Source organism: Panulirus ornatus, chromosome 46 (genome assembly GCF_036320965.1).
Source record: "Panulirus ornatus isolate Po-2019 chromosome 46, ASM3632096v1, whole genome shotgun sequence".
In the NCBI taxonomy this organism is placed as follows: domain Eukaryota; kingdom Metazoa; phylum Arthropoda; class Malacostraca; order Decapoda; family Palinuridae; genus Panulirus; species Panulirus ornatus.
In genome coordinates this window covers 14,423,280-14,440,468 of record NC_092269.1, presented here as the reverse complement: position 1 = coordinate 14,440,468, position 17,189 = coordinate 14,423,280, and the positions used below count along the sequence as shown (strand labels likewise).

The 17,189-nt window shown below is 41.6% G+C and overlaps 1 protein-coding gene across 1 annotated transcript in view; it reads right to left on the bottom strand.

The window, feature by feature from the left end:
• Window positions 1-4,381: 4,381 nt before the first annotated feature.
• LOC139763314 (uncharacterized) overlaps window positions 4,382-17,189 on the bottom strand; it is a 101,177-nt gene continuing 88,369 nt past the window's right edge. Inside the window, exons 10-14 of the mRNA XM_071689336.1 lie at window positions 10,820-10,997; window positions 9,048-9,153; window positions 8,327-8,494; window positions 5,350-5,479; window positions 4,382-5,234 (exon numbers count right to left, since the gene is read on the bottom strand). Of these exons, the coding sequence (XP_071545437.1) occupies window positions 5,136-5,234; window positions 5,350-5,479; window positions 8,327-8,494; window positions 9,048-9,153; window positions 10,820-10,997 (681 nt within the window). The 3' untranslated portion in view covers window positions 4,382-5,135. The remainder of the gene's footprint in view (window positions 5,235-5,349; window positions 5,480-8,326; window positions 8,495-9,047; window positions 9,154-10,819; window positions 10,998-17,189) is intronic.

The following is a 17,189-nucleotide window of genomic DNA, read 5'->3' as shown; positions in this document are numbered from 1 at the left end:
TTAGCATTGATTTCAGTTCTTTTTTAATCCATGGTTTATTGTTTGGATATATCTTTATTATCTTGGGTGGGACGATCATATCAAAGCAAAAGTGGAAATATACATTAAAAGTGTCTAAATTAGTGTTGATGTCGGTCCCATTTTCTATGAGGACAGACCAGTCAGTTCAGTCAAAACATGCTTGTAGTTGTTCCATGCTGTTATTATCCCATTTTCTAATCTCAATTTCTTTCGGCTTCACTCTTTTCAATAATTGTTTATATGTAGGTACGCAGAATAACATGTTGTGGTCGCCATTTCCAATGTTTGGTCGTTGGAAAACTTTATATCCATCCTTAATATTGCAATACATCTTGTCTAGTGTCGCATTACCTCTAGTGGCACAATTTACTGTTTGCTCATACGTGGGAACTTTTCCTTGAAAATCGCAATGGTTAAAATCTCCTAAAACAATTACTGCACTGTTTGGGCTTTCATTTTCACAGTAACACAGTTTTCTAAAATATCAGCTGCTATAGAATAATCCGCATCCGGGGGTACATACACAAGTAGTAAAATTATCTTGTTAAATTCACTTGGCAAATAAAAGGGACGACAGGTAAACGCTAAGTACTCTATGTTATTATCACAGTAGATTTCCTTAACATTAATTTGTGAGCACCATCTCTCATTAATGTAAGCAGCAACCCCATCCCCTGGGTCCTTATCAACACCCGCCCTGTCAGACCGTACCAATACAAATCCGTCAATAGTCACTGTACTGTCCGCATCCCAATCTTGCAGCCAGGTTTCCGTGAGGGCAATTACTGCACTGTCTCTATATAAACTTAAAGTTGGTACATAACTCATCCATTTTATTTCTAATTGAGCGTATGTTGCACTGTCTCTATATTCTTGGATAAACTTACAGTTGGTACATAACTCATCCATTTTATTTCTAATTGAGCGTATGTTACCAAAGGTGATAGCTGGCAGTGGGGTCTTCATGCCACGTCTCCTCGTTCTCACTCGTACACCGCTGCGCCGCCCTCTTTTTCGCTTGCTGTGCTTTCTAGCTGTTTCATTTTCTGAGTATACCTTCTCCTTGTGACTTGCTTGTAGTTCTTGTAGTTTTCTTACATTATTGATGAATTCGGCAGGTAGAGGTGAGTCCAGCGAGTGTTGCAGGTTGATCAGGGAAGCACTGTCGTACCGGATGCTTACATTAGTGGCTACAGTCACCATTATAACACAAAGAATTATGCCACAAATCACGTAAAATTTCTGCTTCCATGGTAGTAGCATTGTTCCAGAGGCATTCATGGTTACTGTAGGAAAGTCCAAAAATGGCAGACTTGCGAGGAAAGGTTGAAAAAAGGAAGTAAAAGACGGGAGCCCCAGCGCCGTGGTAGCCGTCGGGCAGACAGACAGTATGAATTATGTACATGCGTATGTATTTATATGTCTGTGTGTGTATATATATATATGTACATTGAGATATATAGGTATGTATATTTGCATGTGTGGACATGTATGTATATACATGTGTATGTGAGTGGGTTGGGCCATTCTATCGTCTCTTTCCTTGCGCTACCTCGCTAACGCGGGCGGGAGACAGCGACAAAGCAAAATAATAAATTAATGAATAAATAAATGTATATATATATCTTATATATATATGTATATATATATATATATATTTTTTTTTTTGTCGCATTGTATATGTATGTAAATGTGAGAGTGTGGGCGTTTATGTATATACATGTGTATGTGAGTGTGTTGGGGCCATTCTTCGTTTGTTTTCTTTCGGTTCCTCGCTAACGTGGGTGACGGCGATTAAGTATAAAAGAAAAAATGTTGCTGGAAGTAGTGAAAAGTTTTTATGAAGGACGTAAGGCGTATTTACGATTAGGAAGAGAGGGAAATAGTGAATGTTGGTTTGCGGCAGGGGTGCGTGATTTCTCCATGGTTTTTAAATTTGTTCATGGATGGGGTTGTTAGGGCGGTGAATGGTTTTGGAGAGAGGGGCAAGTATGCAGTCTGTTGTGGATGAGAGGGTTTGGGAAGTGAGTCAGTTGTTGTTCGCTGATGATACAGTGCTGGTGGCTGATTAGGGTGAGAAACTGCAGAAGTTAGTGATTGAGTTTGGTAAAGTGTGTGAAGGAAGAAAGTTGAGAGTAAACGTGAATAAAAGCAAGGTTATTAGGTTCAGAAGGGTTGAGGGACAAGTCAATTGGGAGGTAAATTTGAATGGAGAAAAATTGAAGGAAATGAAGTGTTTTAGATATCTGGGTCTGGGAGAGTGCGAAGGTTCTGGGATCGTTGAAAAATAGGCATGTTTGAAGTAATTGTGGTTCCAAAAATGTTATGTGGCTGCGAGGCGTGGACTATAGATAACGTTGTGCGAAGGAGGGTGCATATGTTGGAAATGAAATGTTTGAGGACAATATGTTGAGTTAGGTTGTCTGATCGAGTAAGTAATGAAAGGATAAGGGAGGTGTGTGGTAATAGAATGTGTGTGGTTGAGAGAGCAGAAGAGGGAGTGTTGAAATGGTTTGGACACACTGAGAGAGTGAGTGAAGAAAGATTGACAAAGAGGATATATGTGTCAGAGGTGGAGGGAAGAAGGAGAAGCGGGACACCAAATTGGAGGCGGAAGGATCGAGTGAAAAAGATTTTGAGCGTTCAGGCCTGAACATACAGGAGGGTGAAAGGCGTGCAAGGAATCGAGAGAATAGAAACGATTTGTTATACAGGGGTCGACGTGCCGTTTATGGATTGAACCAAAGCATGTGAAGCGTCTGAGGTAAACCATCGAAAGGTGTGTGGGGCTTGGATTTGGAAAGGGAGCTGTGGTTTCGGTGCATTAAACATGACAGCTAGAGACTGAGTGTGAACGAATATGGCCTTTTCACGTCTGTTCCTGGCGCTGGTGGGGTGTCGACGGGACTCGATAAAGGCAGCAACTGTGGATATGTGCATATGCATATATGCATATGTATGTGTATGTACATGTATGTATACGTTGAAATGTATATGTATGTATTTCTATCAGGAAACATACAAAAAAGGTCACATTCGTTAAAGTCAGTCTCTAGGTTTCATGTGCAATGCACCGAAATCACAGCTCCCTATCCACATCCAGGTCCCACAGACCTTTCCATGGTTTACCCCAGACGTTTCACATGCATTGGTTCAGTCCATTGACGGGACCTCGACCCCGGTATACCACATGTTTCAAAGTCACGCTATTTCTTGCACGCCTCTCACCCTCCTGTATGTTCAGGCCCCGACCACTCAAAATCCTTTTCACTACATCCTTCTACCTTCTATTTGGTCTCCCACTTTTCCTTGATCCCTCCACCTCTGACATATATATCTTCTTTATCAATCTTTCCTCACTCATTCTCTCCATATGCCTAAATCATTTCAACACACCTTTTGCTTTTTTAACCAAACTCTTTTTATTTCCACACATCTCTCTTACTCTATTATTGGATACTCGATGAAACTATCTTTCACCACATGTTATCCTGAAACATTTCATTTCCAGCACATCCATCCGCCCCCGCACAACCCTATCTATAGCCCATACTTCGAAACCATATAGCATTGCTGGAACCACTATTCCTTCAAACATACCCATTTTTGTTCTCCGAGATAACCTTGTCTCTTTCCACACATTCTTTACCACTCCCAGAACCATCGCCCCCTCCCACACCCTGAGACTCACTTCCGCTTCCATGGTTCCATCCGCTGCTACGTCCACTCCCAGATATCTAAAATACTTCACTTTCTCCAATTTTCTCCATTCAGACTTACATCCCAATTAACCACTCCCTCTACCCTACTGAACCTAATAACCTTGCTCTTATTCACATTCTTTTTTCTCAGTTTTCTCCTTTCACACACTTTTGGGTAAGTATTAGTTGCGAATTATAGAATACTATTTAAAATTCTAGGAAAAATTTTCCCTGCTTGGTTGTGATCTGATAGATATCCAGTTAATGTAAATAAAGAGGAGGAGGATTCTTAGTGAAATTAGAGATTGAAGGATTTGTCTTCACCTCCTGATTTTAGAGTCTGTGCTGAGGGAGAGACAAGTATTATATTTCAGTAACATATTGTGATACAGTCTGAGTGAAGAGGTTAGTAAAGGGTAACTGGTTGAGCTGATGCCAGAGTATGACGTAGGTGTCATAACTAGTTTCTGTAAGTCTTTACAATGGTATTATCTTGACCCGTTTTCCTAAGGTTGGTAAGTTTAGGTAGGTATCCTGCTATGGCAGTAGGGATGAACACGTCATGAAAACCACAATTACTGAGTTTCTGACCGTTTTACTGTAAGTCGCTGTATCCTTCTATTGATGTCATCGCGCTGAGAAACAGACGAATTGCAGGATTTCGTCATTTGTATTTATACACACATGTTTATGGATATGCAAAGTTAAGTGGTTTTCAGATATTCTACTATAATACAGAATTATTTTTTCCGTAATATTTTACCGATTTTATCAAGTTAAAATCTTTATTCAAAAATTGAGTTATTTAGTATAGGATCATGTTGACGTTTGAAAATCCACATAATCTACTTTATTGTCTATATTTATAATTTAAACAAATGGAAGCATAAACACCATTATCATTCATGGAACACAAGTTTTAACACTCTTCAGTATGTACCTAACTCCAGTAAGCAGAAACATGGACATCATTACGCGTTCCAATAGTATCTTGTATTAAGCATTAGTTGGTGTAGTTTTTCACATGACAGATTCATATTGATCATATATGATATGCAGATAATGTAGAATGATGCTAAATTGTTTTTATGAGGAAAGAGACAAGTATTATATTTCCTGAACTTGTCAGATACCATCACTTAAGGAGAGAATAAACAAAATCAGACGATTCATGCCTTCATATTGTTACTGAGTAAACAATGCTAAGGATTGCCTTTATTAAGATTTTATCAAATTCAGACCGTGAAACATCGTTCATACCTGGAGGTCAGTGAACATTTTAGTTATCATTCTTTTCTACAGGAATTTCATCTACGACAGCTTGTGTACACCATGGAATTTGTGTTCCAGATGAACATTTCCAGCATCGATGATGATCGTGTTCCAGCCACGCTGAACTGTGGCCACTGGTCATTATGACGTCACGTGCTGAAGGATTGGAACGACGAGGAGTTCGAGGCTCAGGACAAGTAGACTGACACCGTGTCCGCCAAAGAACATTACAAACATTCCCTGAAAACAATAAATCCAATTTAATCAAGGATGAAATAACAGTGAACGTTACGTAAGGTATATGTTCAAGTGATGCTTGCTTAGGAAGGCTACTTTCTGGATGCTGTTATATTACCCAAAGGTTATAGATGGTGAGTGAGGTGTTGACCGCGACCTTAGTGGGAGGATGTACACAGGAAGTAGAGTTGGGCATGTAGGCCTTTACCCAGTGTTGATACAGCCCAGCCTGCGTTATCAAGTTGATTCTGTGAAGGGTAAGAAGCAGTCAACTGCAAGCTGTCTATTATATTGCCTAGAAGGTTCACTGTATAACTTACAATTATATTAAGAAATGATGTACATGATGAAGGAGGACGCAGAGTACATCATCCATGAAGTACATTCTCACAATACATAATTATCATGCATGTAACCACGTCAGATCTCCCTCATAATGCTTTATGTAACTTTATCATTAATGCCGGGTATTTTAAAAGTGACTCTAATCACTTTCATTTTTGACGAGTTTTTGGCATTAAGATGTGCTAGAATTTGAGGCATTTAGCGCGTCTTCAGTGTACATGTGTATGTGGTGATGAGACAATGTGTTTCATATCATACATGGAACCACTGAACCTTTCACTGATGAATATTATAACCCACTACCATACGTACCTTGGGCTGTCATAAGCTTAGGTAACTGGGGCTGTCATAAGCTTAGGTAACTGGGGCTGTCATAAGCTTAGGTAACTGGGGCTGTCATAAGCTTGAGTAACCGGGGCTGTCATAAGCTTAGGTAACTGGGGCTGTCATAAGCTTGGATAACCGGGGCTGTCATAAGCTTAGGTAACTGGGGCTGTCATAAGCTTGGATAACCGGGGCTGTCATAAGCTTAGGTAACTGGGGCTGTCATAAGCTTGGATAACCGGGGCTGTCATAAGCTTAGGTAACTGGGGCTGTCATAAGCTTGGATAACCGGGGCTGTCATAAGCTTAGGTAACTGGGGCTGTCATAAGCTTGGATAACCGAGGCTGTCATACGCTTAGGTAACTGGGGCTGTCATAAGCTTGGATAACCGGGGTTGTCATAAGCTTAGGTAACTGGGGCTGTCATAAGCTTGGATAACCGGGGCTGTCATAAGCTTAGGTAACTGTGGCTGTCATAAGCTTGGATAACCGGGGCTGTCATAAGCTTGGGTAACCGGGGCTGTCATAAGCTTGGATAACCGGGGCTGTCATAAGCTTAGGTAACTGGGGCTGTCATAAGCTTGAGTAACCGGGGCTGTCATAAGCTTAGGTAACTGGGGCTGTCATAAGCTTGGATAACCGGGGCTGTCATAAGCTTAGGTAACTGTGGCTGTCATAAGCTTGGATAACCGGGGCTGTCATAAGCTTAGGTAACTGGGGCTGTCATAAGCTTGGATAACCGGGGCTGTCATAAGCTTAGGTAACTGGGGCTGTCATAAGCTTGGATAACCGGGGCTGTCATAAGCTTAGGTAACTGTGGCTGTCATAAGCTTGGATAACCGGGGCTGTCATAAGCTTGGGTAACTGTGGCTGTCATAAGCTTGGATAACCGGGGCTGTCATAAGCTTAGGTAACTGGGGCTGTCATAAGCTTGGATAACCGGGGCTGTCATAAGCTTAGGTAACTGTGGCTGTCATAAGCTTGGGTAACCGGGGCTGTCATAAGCTTAGGTAACTGTGGCTGTCATAAGCTTGGGTAACCGGGGCTGTCATAAGCTTAGGTAACTGGGGCTGTCATAAGCTTGGGTACCCGGGGCTGTCATAAGCTTGGGTAACCGGGGCTGTCATAAGCTTGGATAACCGAGGCTGTCATAAGCTTGGGTAACCGGGGCTGTCATAAGCTTGGGTAACCGGGGCTGTCATAAGCTTGGGTAACCGGGGCTGTCATAAGCTTAGGTAACTGTGGCTGTCATAAGCTTGGGTAACCGGGGCTGTCATAAGCTTAGGTAACTGGGGCTGTCATAAGCTTGGGTAACCGGGGCTGTCATAAGCTTAGGTAACTGGGGCTGTCATAAGCTTGGGTACCCAGGGGTGTCATAAGCTTGGGTAACCGGGGCTGTCATAAGCTTGGGTAACCGGGGCTGTCATAAGCTTGGGTAACCGGGGCTGTCATAAGCTTGGATAACCGAGGCTGTCATAAGCTTGGGTAACCGGGGCTGTCATAAGCTTGGGTACCCGGGGCTGTCATAAGCTTGGGTAACCGGGGCTGTCATAAGCTTGGATAACCGAGGCTGTCATAAGCTTGGGTAACCGGGGCTGTCATAAGCTTGGGTACCCGGGGCTGTCATAAGCTTGGGTAACCGGGGCTGTCATAAGCTTGGATAACCGAGGCTGTCATAAGCTTGGGTAACCGGGGCTGTCATAAGCTTGGGTAACCGGGGCTGTCATAAGCTTGGGTAACCGGGGCTGTCATAAGCTTAGGTAACTGTGGCTGTCATAAGCTTCGGTAACCGGGGCTGTCATAAGCTTAGGTAACTGGGGCTGTCATAAGCTTGGGTAACCGGGGCTGTCATAAGCTTAGGTAACTGTGGCTGTCATAAGCTTGGGTAACCGGGGCTGTCATAAGCTTAGGTAACTGGGGCTGTCATAAGCTTGGGTAACCGGGGCTGTCATAAGCTTAGGTAACTGTGGCTGTCATAAGCTTGGGTAACCGGGGCTGTCATAAGCTTGGGTACCCGGGGCTGTCATAAGCTTGGGTAACCGGGGCTGTCATAGGCTTAGTTACCCTGGGCTTTCAAAAGCTTATGTACCCGGGATTGTCATATGGTTAGATACCCTGGGGTTTCATACGCTTAAGTACCCTGGGCTGTTATAAGCTTAGGTACCTGGGGCTGTCATAAACTTAGGTACCCTGGGCTTTCATAAGCTTAGGTACCCTTGGCTTTAATAGGCTTAGGTACCCTGGGCTGCTATAAGCTTAGGTACCCTGGGCTGTTATAAGCTTAGGTACCCTTTGCTGTCATAAACCTAGGTACTCGGGGTTTTCATAAGCTTAGGTATCCGAGGCTGTTATAAGCCTAGGTACTCAGGGCTGTCATAAGCTTAGGTACCCGAGGCTGTCATAAGCTTGGGTACCCGGGGTTGTCACAAGCTTAGGTGCCCTGGGCTGTTATAAGCTTTGGTACCCGGGGCTGTCATAAGCATAGGTACCCGGGGCTGTAATAAGCTTTGGTACCCGGGGTTGTCATAAGCATAGGTGACCGGGGCTGTCATAAGCTTAGGTACCCAGGCCTGCCATAAGCTTAGGTACCCTAGGCTGTTGTAAGATTAGGTAACCGGGGCTGTCATAAGCATAGGTAACCGGGGCTGTCATAAACAAATGTACCCGGGGCTGTCATAAGCTTAGGTACCCGGGGCTGTAATAAGCTTAGGTACCCGGGGTTGTCATAAGCTTAGGTACTCTGGGCTGTCATAAGCTTAAGTATCCTGGGCTGTACGACCCAATATGTTTGTGGTAACCCTGAACATTTAGAGATGGCTTTTGTTCTTCTTTAAACCCAAACCTGTTGGCTCTTGGATCCTGAATTTGATCCTGTTGTACCTTCATTATAATGTGAAGGTTCCTAGGCTGTCTATTTTGAGTGAGTTCATCGGACTGGCTTAACATCTTTCTCATATTCTGAGACACCGACATTCAAAATTTGATGGCCTTTGTATATTACGGTTCAGCCGTGAGAAAGTTGCACACAACGTGTCAAGGCCGACGTGTAGTAGCCTAATAATACATGGCTCACATGCTGGTCTACTCAGTGATTCATTACAAAATTAACTTTACAGACCACATTCATCTGGGACCAGAGGGAACTTACCAGTACCTCTTGGTCATCACTGGAACCAAAGGACTGTCTTTCTGTACAATCATACAGGACATGGCGGGCATGTACCCCTCACTTGATAAGTAGAAGTCACACCTTCCTGTAAATAAGAGAATCATATAGTGATGGCGTCATGTTGGTCAAAGGTTCAATCATCTATTACTCTATTAGTTGAAAGGTTAAACTTAAAGTATGGAGTTACATGAGTGTTCTATTTTTGCAAAGTTATATCACATGCAAATGACTGATGGTGTGTCATGATGAATGTATTAAGTATATTACGATCAAAGTGGATCAAATTATTTAGTTTGCTTTTGTGCTTCAGAAATCTGAATTATAGATCCATTATCACAAATTTCGGCCACAAGAAAGAAGTCTTTCAATCATGCTACCTCCCATGGACTTAAACAGGTGACCAGTTGACGCATTGAGACTAAATGGTTCAGCACCTGACAGGTGTCGTTTTCCTTTGCTATGATATCAACAGAAGAAAATGCTCATGTCATTGTTTGAGAAGTCCAACCGTCATTATACAATACTAACAGGTTGATGAAGTGGTCCACATCAGGATCATCCTGACCTATGATGGTTGAGGATTATTGCCTTTGATTGCAAACACAAGTTCTTCTAAGGTTATATTCTGACTGTATCCAGTCTTCATATCCTCATACAAATTGATAATTACCTACTCGGATCCGGTAATATATTTTGAATCCATTGTCGTAATTTCCTGAACCGTTAACACGAAAGGAACCTTGATCGAGAGCATTCGACATCTATGTTCACTATGCTCTGATCACACCACAGTTCGAGATTGATGTTATTTTGTTGGTCACTTCCCAGACCTGACTAAGGCCAGGTACTGCTATCCATGGTGGGGCGAAACTCAAATACACGTTCTTCTTCATTAGTTTGATTATCATCCTCGCGTGAGCCGTCGTATTCTTGACCCCGGACAGCACTCGAACGTGTTACGTTCAGGACCGTTAACCACTACACCACGGAGGCCCAGTATTTGCAGTGAATCTCTACTTCCAAGATTTTTAAAAATTCCATGAAGTTAGAGCACATTACCGGGATTCTGTGTACAGTGCTACTCAGTTTGAGAGACCGAAAACCACAGTTATTAATCTTTGAAATTAGTTTTCTCCAGATATATTGATCTTGATGGGGCTTGGAAAAGACTTGCAGTGAGCCATGATAGTAATAACTATGGGCAGACAAGACAGGGGATCTTAACAACGTCATATGAACAAGAGAGACAGAGCGGGAAATGGTTACACTCCAGGAGTCGTCATGTACACACCAGATGAGTTGCTGTACCTGCAGAGGTCAAGAAGAGGTCAGTGGACATTTTGTCTGGCTGGTCATCTAAGTGACGACGAATATCCATAAATGATTCTATTTTACGACGCTGAGCGGATGTATCAATAACAAACAGATGTTGGAGACAATCTCTACTAATCTTTATTTTTCGATCATTATATTTTCAACTTTCGATGTTAACAAAGAGCAATATTATGGTGATCATACTGCGCTAGGGATCTACCGGCTGCATGCCAGCAGATCTATATACGTGATATAATTCAAGAACATCTACTTCTAAAAAAAGGACATTCGAAAAAGGTGTCAGAATGTAAAGGTAGATTATTCACACAATGGCTAAAGCAACTAGGTCCAACAATGAAACAACCAGATCCTTTGCAATACATGCAACAAATAACGGAGGCGTGCTCAATGAAATAACGTGTTAAGTCCACAGTTACCTTTATGTGAAAAGTCCCGAGCCATTAGAACATTGCCATACTGGTCCCCTGTAACTATAACGTGGTCACCTTCTCTCACAAGTGAGTCCAGCATTTTATAGTATTCCACAGACCTGATGTACTTGATGCGCTTCTTCTCGGAGTCAGCAATCTCTCGGAACACACCAGACTTCATAGACTGGAACAAATGAAACTTCTTCATTTCATGTGTATATATATATATATATATATATATATATATATATATATATATATATATATATATATATATATATATATATATATATATTTTTTTTTTTTTTTTTGCTTTGTCGCTGTCTCCTGCGTTTGCGAGGTAGCGCAAGGAAACAGACGAAAGAAATGGCCCAACCCACCCCCATACACATGTATATACATACGTCCACACACGCAAATATACATACCTACACAGCTTTCCATGGTTTACCCCAGACGCTTCACATGCCCCGATTCAATCCACTGACAGCACGTCAGCCCCGGTATACCACATCGCTCCAATTCACCCTATTCCTTGCCCTCCTTTCACCCTCCTGCATGTTCAGGCCCCGATCACACAAAATCTTTTTCACTCCATCTTTCCACCTCCAATTTGGTCTCCCTCTTCTCCTCGTTCCCTCCACCTCCGACACATATATCCTCTTGGTCAATCTTTCCTCACTCATTCTCTCCATGTGCCCAAACCATTTCAAAACACCCTCTTCTGCTCTCTCAACCACGCTCTTTTTATTTCCACACATCTCTCTTACCCTTACGTTACTTACTCGATCAAACCACCTCACACCACATATTGTCCTCAAACATCTCATTTCCAGCACATCCATCCTCCTGCGCACAACTCTATCCATAGCCCACGCCTCGCAACCATACAACATTGTTGGAACCACTATTCCTTCAAACATACCCATTTTTGCTTTCCGAGATAATGTTCTCGACTTCCACACATTCTTCAAGGCTCCCAGAATTTTCGCCCCCTCACCCACCCTATAATCCACTTCCGCTTCCATGGTTCCATCCGCTGCCAGATCCACTCCCAGATATCTAAAACACTTTACTTCCTCCAGTTTTTCTCCATTCAAACTCACCTCCCAATTGACTTGACCCTCAACCCTACTGTACCTAATAACCTTGCTCTTATTTACATTTACTCTTAACTTTCTTCTTTCACACACTTTACCAAACTCAGTCACCAGCTTCTGCAGTTTTTCACATGAATCAGCCACCAGCGCTGTATCATCAGCGAACAACAACTGACTCACTTCCCAAGCTTTCTCAACCACAAAAGACTGCATACTTGCCCCTCTTTCCAAAACTCTTGCATTTACCTCCCTAACAACCCCATCCATAAACAAATTAAACAACCAAGGAGACTTCACACACCCCTGCCGCAAACCTACATTCACTGAGATCCAATCACTTTCCTCTCTTCCTACATGTACACATGCCTTACATGCTCGATAAAAACTTATCACTGCTTCTAACAACTTGACTCCCACACTATATATTCTCATTACCTTCCACAAACCTTCTCTATCAACTCTATCATATGCCTTCTCCAGATCCATAAATGCTACATACAAATCCATTTGCTTTTCTAAGTATTTCTCATTACACATTCTTCAAAGCAAACTCCTGATCCACACATCCTCTACCACTTCCGAAACCACACTGCTTTTCCCCAATCTGATATTCTGTACATGCCTTTACACTCTCTATCAATACCCTCCCATATAATTTCCCAGGAATATTCAGCAAACTTATTCCTCTGTATTTTGATAATTCACTTTTATCCCCTTTGCCTGTGTACAATGGCACTATGCAAGCATTCCGCCAATCCTCAGGCACCTCACCATGAATCATACATACATTAAATAACCTTACCAACCAGTCAACAATACAGTCACCCCATTCTTTTTAACAAATTCCACTGCAATACCATCCAAACCCGCTGCCTTGCTGGCTTTCATCTTCCGCAAAGCTTTTACTAACTCTTCTCTGTTTACTAAATCATTTTCTTTAACCATCTCACTTTGCACACCACCTCGACCAAAACACCCTATATCTGCCACTCTATCATCAACCACATTCAACAAACCTCCAAAATACTCACTCCATCTCCTTCTCACATCACCACTACTTGTTATCACCTCCCCATTTGCGCCCTTCACTGAAGTTCCCATTTGCTCCCTTGACTTACGCACTTTATTTACCTCCTTCCAGAACATCTTTTTATTCTCCCTAAGATTTAATGATACTCTCTCACCCCAACTCTCATTTGCCCTCTTTTTTACCTCCTGCACCTTTCTCTTGACCTCCTGTCTCTTTCTTTTATACTTCTCCCACTCATTTGTATTTTTTCCCTGCAAAAATCGTCCAAATGCCTCTCTTTTCTCTTTCACTAATAATCTTTCTTCTTCATCCCACCACTCACTACCCTTTGTAATGAACACACCTCCCACGCTTCTCATGCCACAAGCATCTTTTGCCCAAGCCATCAATGCTTCCCTAAATACATCCCATTCCTCCCCCACTCCCCTTACCTCCTATGTTCTCACCTTTTCCATTCTGTACTCAGTCTCTCCTGGTACTTCCTCACGCAAGTGTCCTTCCCAAGCTCACTTACTCTCACCACCCTCTTCACTCCAACATTCTCTCTTCTTTTCTGAAAACACATACAAATCTTCACCTTAGCCTCCACAAGATAATGATCAGACATCCCTCCAGTTGCACCTCTCAGCACATTAACATCGAAAAGACTCTCTTTCGTGCGCCTGTCAATTAACACGTAATCCAATAACGCTCTCTGGCCATCTCTCCTACTTACATACGTATACTTATGTATATCTCTCTTTTTAAACCAGGTATTCCCAATCACCAGTCCTTTTTCAGCACATGAATCTACAAGCTCTTCACCATTTCCATTTACAACACTGAACACCCCATGTATACCAATTTTTCCCTCAACTGCCACATTTCTCAGCTTTGCATTCAAATCACCCATCACTATAACCCGGTCTTGTTCATCAAAACCATTAACACACTCATTCTGCTGCTCCCAAAACATTTGCCTCTCATGATCTTTCTTCTCATGCCCAGGTGCATATGCACCAATAATCACCCATCTCTCTCCATCAACTTTCAGTTTTGCCCTTATTAATCTAGAATTTACTTTCTTACGTTCTATCACATACTCCCACAACTCCTGTTTCCGGAGTAGTGCTACTCCTTCCCTTGCTCTTGTCCTCTCACTAACCCCTGACTTTACTCCCAAGACATTCCCAAACCGCTCCTCCCCTTTACCCTTGAGCTTCGTTTCACTCAGAGCCAAAACATCCAGGTTCATTTCCTCAAACGTACTACCTATCTCTCCTTTTTTCACATCTTGGTTACATCCACACACATCTAGACACCCCAATCTGAGACTACGAGGAGGATGAGCACTCCCCGCGTGACTCCTTCTTCTGTTTCCCATTTTAGAAAGTTAAAATACAAGGAGGGGAGGATTTCTGGCCCCCCGCTCCCGTACCCTCCAGTCGCCTTCTACGACACGTGAGGAATGTGTGGGAAGTATTCTTTCTCCCCTATCCCCAGTGATAATATATATATATATATATATATATATATATATATATATATATATATATATATATATTTTTCTTTCAAACTATTCGCCATTTCCCGCGTTAGCGAGGTAGCGTTAAGAACAGAGAACTGGGCCCTTGAGGGAATATCCTCACCTGGCCTCCTTCTCTGTTCCTTCTTTTGGAAAATTAAAAAAAAAAAAAAAAAAAAAAAAAAAAAAAAAAAAAAAAAAAAAAAAAAATACATCCCACGTATTCCCTGCGTGTCGTAGAAGGCGACTAAAAGGGGAGGGAGCGGGGGGCTGGAAATCCTCCCCTCTCTCTTTTTTTTTTTTTAATTTTCCAAAAGAAGGAACAGAGGGGGCCAGGTGAGGATATTCCAAAAAAGGCCCAGTCCTCTGTTCTTAACGCTACCTCGCTGTCGCGGGAAATGGCGAATAGTATGAAAAAAAAAAAAAAAATATATATATATATATATATATATATATATATATATATATATATATATATATATATATATATATATATATATATAAATAAATATATATATATTATTTTTTTCATACTATTCGCTATTTCCCGCATTAGCGAGGTAGCGTTAAGAACAGAGGACTGAACCTTTGAGGGACCATCCTCACTTGGCCCCCTTCTCTGTTCCTTCTTTTGGAAAATGAAAACGAGAGGGGAGGATCTCCAGCCCCACGCTCCCTTCCCTTTTATTCGTCTTCTACGACACGCAGGGAATACGTGGGAAGAATTCTTTCTCCCTCGATCAAACCACTTTACACCATATATATTGTCCTAAGACATCTCATTTCCAGCACATTCATCCTCCTCCGCACACCTCTATCTATAGCCCACGCCTCGCAACCATACAACATTGTCAGAACTACTATTCCTTCAAACATACCTAGCTTTGCTTTCCGAGATAACGTTCTCGCCTTCCACACTTTTTTCAACGTTCCCAGAACTTTCGGTCCCTCCCCCACCCTATGACTCACTTCCGCTTGCATAGTTGCAGCCGCTGCCAATTCTACTCCTAGATATCTAAAACACTTCACTTCTTCCAATTTTTCTCCATTTATACTTACCTCCCAAATGACTTGTCCCTCAACCCTACTGCAACTCATAACCTTGCTCTTATTCACAATTAATCTCAGCTTTCTTCTTTCATACACTTTACCATAGATATATATATTTCTTTCGTCTGTTTCCCTGCGCTACCTCGCTAACGCAGGAGATAGCGAAAAATTATTATTGTTATTATTATTATTATTATTATTATTATTATTATAATATATATATATATATATATATATATATATATATATATATATATATATATATATATATATATATATATATATATATATATATATATATACATTCTTTTTCGTTTATTGATTTATTTTATTTTACTTTGTCGCTGTCTCCCGCGTTAGCGAAGTAGCGCAAGAAACACACGAATGAGTGGCCCAACCCACCCACATACACATGTATATACATACACGTGCGCACACGCAAATATACATACTCATACACCTCAACGTATATATATATATAATATATGTATATATATATATATATATATATATATATATATATATATATATATATATATATATATATATATATATATATATATATATATATATACACACAGACACATACATATATACACATGCACATAATTCATATTTCTACCTTTATTCTTTCCCTTCGCCAACCTCCCCCCCCCCCATACACACACACACACTCACACACACACACACACACACACACACATGAAATAACAATCCCCTCCCCCCGCATATGCACGAGGTAACGCTAGAAGAAGACAACAAAGGCCACATTCGTTCACACTCAGTCTCTAGCAGTCTTGTATAATGCACCGAAACCAAAGCTCCCTTTCCACATCCAGGACCCACGGAACTTTCCATGTTTTACCCCAAACTCTTCACATGCCCTTGTTCTGTCCATTAACAGCACGTTGACCCCGATATACCACATCGTTCCAATTCACCCTATTCCTTGCAAGCCTTTCACCCTCCTGCATGTTCAGGCCCCGATCACTCAAAATCTTTTTCACTCCATCTTTCCACCTCCAATTTATATCTCCTACTTCTCGTTCCCTCCACCTTTGACACATACATCATCTAGATCAATCTTTCCTCATTCATTCCTTCCATGTGACCAAACCATTTCAAAACACCCTCCTCTTCTCTCTCAACCACACTCTTTTTATTACAACACATCTCTCATACCCTATTATTACTTACTCAATCAAAGCACCTCGCACGACATATTGTCCTCAAACATCTCATTTCTAGCACATCCACTCTCCTCCGCACAACTCTCTATAACCAACGCCTCGCTACCATATAATATTGTTGGAACCACTATTCCTTCAAATGTGTGTGGTTACATCCTCACACATTCAGACACCCTAAGCCTTCCAGGAGGATGAGCACTACGCACTTGACTCCTTCTGTTTACCGTTTTAGAAATTGAAATATGTTTATTACATATACATACATATATACAATATTCATATATACTATAAGTCAAACATGTTAATATCCTTTCAATCCTAGCGAAAATTAGGGCTGAAAAGATATGACTAAATCAGTCTTAGTGACAGATTTTACCACTGGGAAATATGGATGAACAACTCATAGTCAGAGATCAGTCCCTTCCATGAAGTAGCACCCAACCTGTGAGGGAAAGTTACCAATATTCCTAAACTTTTAGGGAATAGGATGTAGGTTGAGGTA